The sequence below is a fragment of the Lactuca saligna genome, chromosome 9 (assembly GCF_052625555.1).
Source record: "Lactuca saligna cultivar CGN05327 chromosome 9, ASM5262555v1, whole genome shotgun sequence".
In the NCBI taxonomy this organism is placed as follows: domain Eukaryota; kingdom Viridiplantae; phylum Streptophyta; class Magnoliopsida; order Asterales; family Asteraceae; genus Lactuca; species Lactuca saligna.
Genome location: NC_136425.1, coordinates 132,170,778 through 132,177,500, shown reverse-complemented (window position 1 = coordinate 132,177,500; position 6,723 = coordinate 132,170,778). Strand labels below are relative to the sequence as shown.

The 6,723-nt window shown below is 32.8% G+C and overlaps 1 protein-coding gene across 1 annotated transcript in view; it reads left to right on the top strand.

Moving 5' to 3' along the window:
- The window catches only part of MLO13 (Seven transmembrane MLO family protein), an 8,474-nt gene extending 8,262 nt beyond the window's left edge, over window positions 1–212 (top strand). Inside the window, exon 13 of the mRNA XM_078973579.1 lies at window positions 1–212. This exon is cut by the window's left edge and continues 190 nt beyond it. Within this exon, the coding sequence (XP_078829705.1) occupies window positions 1–23 (23 nt within the window). The 3' untranslated portion in view covers window positions 24–212.
- The last annotated feature ends 6,511 nt before the right edge of the window (window positions 213–6,723 follow it).

Genomic DNA, 6,723 nt, shown 5'->3' with positions numbered 1-6,723 from the left:
CTCCAATTCCAGAACAAGTTTGAACATTCAGATTCATACAACATAATGGGGAAGATCAAGTTTGACCATTATTGGTTCAACGGAAATTAGCATCATGATTATAGATTTAAAGATTCATACTTGGATTGGAGGTGGATGTTCAGAATTTAATTATTTGTCTCATATATGTGAATTATCCAAAGAATTTCGAGAAAAGAATCTATAATGTGATATACTAATACTCTTTAGGTCGTTTACTAAAAGCAAAGCAGTTTAAATTATCAAGTAACTAAAGATAAAAACAAGTGTCGGTATGTTTTTTTTTTGGAAGAAGTAATATACTCATTAAATGATGTGAAGATAAATAAATGATTCTAATTAAATACCTCATAATAAATCGAGGATAATTGTGATTGTAATCCCTTTAAATTCATCATAATAATAGAAGCAACAGTACAATTAAACAAAATATATTGATTACTCATTTAAAATTCAAAGTTATTGTGTTTCAACATATATTTATTAATTAGTATATTAATTAGTAACAGATAATTGGTTAACCAGATAACCGAACCAAATTAATTGGTTAACCGGTTATATTGGTTAACCAGATAACCGAACCAAAAAAGTCAACTGATCAAAACTAGTCCACCAGGTTTTTCGTTTTAGATTAAAGTTCAAGAAATTAATGAAACGATAGTCTCTGTTAACCTTCGATAATATGTTTTTGGTTCAATAAACAATCTATGGATACCTCAAACATACGATAATCAAAGGCTATGCTTGGTCAAATGGAAAACAAAGGTGTAACATCCCGGAATAGCAAGAGTAGAGTTGAGGGCTAAAAGTGTAAATTTTGAAGGGCAACTCGGCGAGTCCATGGATGGACTCGGCGAGTAGGGTCGCGACTTTGGTCGCGAGTCAAGTGGCCTACTCGGCGAGAAGGTGCTGAGTGGAGAAAACCCTAAATCCGGGGAATGAGCTCTATTTAAAGAACATTATATCCCCTCCCCAGCCTCTTTGATCCCCCTTGAAGTCCAGAAACCCTATAAAGCGTGATTGAAGAAGATTAGAGTGCATTTGGAGCTTGGGGAGGTGTTTGTTGAAGAAATCTTGAAGGAGAAAAGGCTTGGATCAAAGAGCTTTGCTTGGATTCGAGTTTCATTGCAGTTGGGGCATTCTTTTGAGGTAACATCTCGTTCTTGGGCTATCACTCTTATGGATTCATCATTTTGGGGTTTGTGGGGAGTTTACTTTGGAATGTTTTGGAGTTTGGAGGTTAGATCTGAGGTTGCTACCTCAGATCTGGAATATTGAAGGCGTAGAGTGCATTAAAGTTCCTGTGATTGAGTGCTTAGTGAAGCCATCATGTCCCAAACCCTAGCTCTAAAGTGAATAAGGCTTAGATCTCTTTGGATTCACGTAAAGTTTGCCACTTTACGTGATGAATGGATTGGAGGAGGCTAGATCTATGTTTTGGATCAATTGCAAGGCCTGGAATGCTTCTGTTTGGATTCAAATCGGTTGTACTCGGCGAGTCACAAGGGTGGACTCGACAAGTTGCTTGAAAATGAGCTGGAACTCGACGAGTTGGATGAATAACTCGGCGAGTAGGTTGAAGATAGTCTTAGACTCGGCGAGTCTGTTCTTGGACTCGGCGAGTCTTGTCGAAGAGTCCCAATATTTTCTGGTTGAGTCGAGAATCGGTGAGTCAAGGGATGACTTGGTGAGTTGGGTGCGAGTGGACTCAGAGTTGTTGGACACGGCGAGTCTCGGGGTGACTCGGCGAGTTAGGTCGCAGATTGAGGGGAGTTCTGAGCTTAGGGACTCGGCGAGTCATCGGATTGACTCGGCAAGTAGAGTCAGTCAGGGGTTGACTTTGACTTTGTCCAAAGGTTGACCATTTGTCTTCAAGGGATATTTTGGTAATTAAGGGTATTTATTGAGTTGAGTGTTTTGGTGTTCAGTAGAGGAGTTCGTGTCGGAGTTCGGAGCAGCGGAATCTTATCCTTTCAGCCAGTAGTTTCGAGGTGAGTTGTCCTCACTATATCAACAGGATCTAAGGCACCAAGGCCGGCCCTTTTATCGGATTGAGATCCGGGTATCTGTTGTTATGTTATTGCTTTGATATGTTGCATCCTGGTAGTTAGGATAATATTCATTAGAGACCTGGTTAAGGTCGGTATCTTAGTATGTATGGTGAGGCTATGCTAGTGACCGGTTAGGTCGTTATCCTGTTAGAGTATGTCGTGATATGTGATCTGCTAGATCGGTTGCCTGAACATGAATTTTTATGTGATTGTATGTTTATGTGCACATGGTTGTTTGGACTGGAGTTGGGTTGAGGCGGGTCCTGCTTCGTGCTGTATGCCAAGATACCCAGGGCGGACCCGTTATTCCGAAGGCCCAGCGAGCGGTACGGATAGGCTGTAGGCCCTACGAGGGCGGACCAGACGTGCCGAGGCTCGGAGAGTGGACCAGGCCGACTGAAGGCCCGGGCGCGGGCGGACCAGTCATACTGTAGACTCAGAGAGTGGACCAGGTGAGTTGAACGCCCAGTGCGGGCGGACCAACCACACTGTAGACTCGAAGGACATTATTGGACTCAGAGGGTGGACCCGGTGGACTGAAGGCCCGACAAGGCGGACCAGTCCCACAGTAGACCCGTTATGCATGGTTGTTCTGTGAATCGATATGAGTTAGCATGATATGTGTATGTGTACATGTGATTGGTATTTTGGGGGTATCTCACTAAGCTTTCGGGCTTACAGTTGTGGTTTAATGTTTTTTTCAGGTTCTTCAAGAGACCGTGGCAAGGCAAAGGCGTGATCGTACCGCTCCTCATGATTTTGTAGCAATGTGATTCTGGGAATACTCTAAATGATTTTGTATTGAAAACCTTTTTGTAATAATTTAATGGAATCGGGTTGTTTTTGAAAAATTTAAATTGGTTGTATTTTTCGGTCGTTACAAAAGGAGTGTAATGACCAAGCTAATAAAATAAGTGATCCATCATGTATTTCTAGCTGGTTAGTGGGTACAAATGTATAGAATTATATATATATATATATATATATATATATATATATATATATATATATATATATATATATATATATATATATAGAGAGAGAGAGAGAGAGAGAGAGAGAGAGAGGTGGGTTCAATTGAGAAAATAAAAAAGGTTGAGAATGGGGGAATCATTCTCAGCCACTCATTTAATCTAAGCATAAAAAACACGGTGACAAACTTGTAAATATCGCAATAACCTTCAATCTCAAATACATAACTATAGAGAATTCGATAATTGTTCGTTCATCATCAAAATTTTTCCTCCAATCTTTAATAATCATCCAGATTTCTTCAACTAAACTGGAAGTTCTTCGCTGTTCATGAAATTGGAATCGGAGTTCTGGACTCGCAATCAAAGTCGACATTGAGGGACTTATAATCGGTACTCATAGGTTCTCAATCGGATTTTCGGAAATCAAAATCAAATTGAGAAATCGATCAGAGATAGGATGTCACATCTGAAGTCGAAATCGGAAGTATATGATGATTTGGAATTGATAACTTGATGTTTTTAACATTTTTAAAATAGTTAACTTGTTTGCACTCCAACTGTTTGATGAAATGCATAAACTATATTTCCACGTTATATTCACATATGAATATGTTTTCTCACCTGAATTAGTATATGATTATTAAAAACACAAAACAAATATGCAAGTCTGTATGTTATTCATATGTGAATAACATATAAAAATTATATATATTTGTCAAATTACCTTCAATATTCATAAGTGAATATACCTTGTAATATTCATATGTCAATATACTGTGTAATATTCATAAGTGAATATATCATCTAATATTCACAAGTGAATATACTCTGTAATATTCACATGTGATATACCATGTAATACTATGTAATATTCACATATGAAATATCATTTAATACTCATAAGTGAATATACCATCTAATATTCACAAGTGGATATACTATGTTGATATTCACAAGTGAATTCATCGTCCAATATTAAAATATGAATATACTATGTTTATTATATGATATATTCATATACGAATGATACTTAAATTGTAAAAAAAAAAAAAAAAAATCATACTTTTTATTCATAAGTAAATAACGAATATACTGTAATAAAACCTGATGCATTGTTATTCATTTATGAATAACGATAGCTGAAAATATAAAAAAAAAAATTTATTTTATCTTAAAACTATATCAATATGGATGTCTATTTGTAGAGAATAAAAAATCATGAATTTTGGTATATTTAAATCATTTTTTGATAAAAATAGCTTATAAAATTAAAAAAAAATAAAAAAATAAAAAAAAATTAAAAAAAAACCTATGTTTTTGTATATATTAAGGTAAGGATTAGACGATTAGCATAGTTTAAGGAAATATGTTATGTTGAAAAATACATGTGCATTCGTTTCCCATTTCCGCCGGTACGTTGGAGCCTTTTGCGGCAAAAATAAATGATTGACTGAGAATGATTCCCCCATTCTCAACCTTATATATATATATATATATATATATATATATATATATATATATATATTTATAGGGTTAGGTTATTCTGTTTTTACTAAGTATTGTATGCCAGAATGCACAAATCTGAACTAGCGGATGAAATTAATCAATAGATATGATTTGAAAGTGTATGATATTACAATGAGGTAACATGTATCATATAATCACATAATTTTTAGCAAAAGGGTATTTTGGACAATTAACTACATTTATAAAAGGAAATTTTCGAATTTTTAGGGATGATTAATTCTCCTAATTTAAAAAAAATATATGAATTTTTTAATTAACTCAATTTCAATTTTTACCGATTTTATTTTATCAGAATATTTTTTGTTAGAATGATACTCTTTCAGAATTATTCTAATAGTATATTATTGAAGAAAAACAAAATTCATGAATAAGATGTTGAAAAATAACAAACATTCTAATTTATTCTTATACATCCGAACTTAAATATATATTCTTACAGACTAAAAGTCTTATACATTTTAAATATAATTATAAATATTCTAAAAGAATATCAACAAAAATGAATAACATTCTTAAAAAATAACAATATTCTGCTAGAATACTCTCGTTCTTCATGTTTTCTTCTTGAATTCTGAAAGAATGTTGCTGTTTTTGGATGTTGAATCCTGAAATTCTGAAAGAATATTGTTGTTTTTCTTCATTCTTTGAGAATGAAGTATCACATATCTTTTTTTTCAAAAGTTACCTCATCATTCATGCATCATCCTAACATACATTAAATTCCAACAGAATATCTGAATAATGAATATTTGAAAGAAACAAATGTTCGTGCTTACATCACCACAAAAAATACACACCAACTTTTAGCTTTTGTTTTCTTCTTATTATCTACAAAACTCAGAATTTTTTACTTTTTTTTATATAATTTTACTCAATTCAAATGGTTTAGAAAAACAAAACAACTAAAGCATTGTTGAAAATTGGAATCGATTCAGATATTCTATTGGAATTTAATGTATTCAGATATTATGTAGTCAAATATCAGATAATAGAATATTGTAATCAATAAAGAAAATAAAGGAATTAATAACAACAACAAAAAAAAAACATATCAAAAGGTTTAATGAAGAAAATAAAAGAAATACTATTTCAGACAATTAACAAATAAACATACCACATGTTAGAACCAAGTAACACAAATAACCAAATTAGAATTATTTTTGTGTTCTTCAAGAATTTGAACATCAAATTCTCTTTGAGACATTTCGACAAACACCTAGCGTGCAACATAGAAATCAAATTTTCTTTCGGTCCATTTCTACAACAAAGTTGTCAAATGTGAAAAAGTAAATGTGGGAACACAAAAAGAAAAACAATTCAAACAAAAATTGCAATCGGTAAATGCTTAGTTTAAAAATTCTACAAAAAGAAAAAGAAAAAAATCATACCGTTAAGAATTAAAAGTGCTGATTAGCTTTTGAAATATAACAAAATTCATGGCTCCCGGTTGATTGATTGATACGAAAAACAAAATACGTGCTTTTGTGTGTTTCCCTTGTGTTGGCGATGGTGTGTGAATACGATGAGGAACGTGAAAGGAAGATCCTGATGAAAAGATCCAGATGAAACGTGAACTTGATGGCCTTCTTCGAGATTGATTGTAATTGTGTTACAAATATTACAACAAAACTCTGGTAATCAGTAGAAATCGTTTTAGAAATGTTTTGCTTTTCAAGATTTGGTGCTAAAATTGTTGTCGCAGAAGGAGAATTGAGAGGAAAGGAGGAGTGAGACAGAAAGCTCCATCGATTTGATATGAAATTAGGGCTTCCACCGGATTTGACTTTGATATACCATAATTAAAGGGATAGTAAATATATTAATTATCTACCATAATTAAATATACAAAAATTACTATAATACCCTTAAATTATTTATTTAATTGTTTATTTTTTCCTAAATTCCTATTGGTGCATTCATGCATACAATATTTGTCAAAAACACTTGAACCTATATATATATATATATATATATATATATATATATATATATATATATATATATATATACTAGGTTATAACCCGTGTACTACACGGGGTGATAAATTTAAATAACATATACTCTAAAAAAATAGTCTTAATCATAAATAATAATAATTTAGTTAATAGCATTGTGCTTCAAATTCTGTAAGTAGTTAGTTGTTTTACTCAATA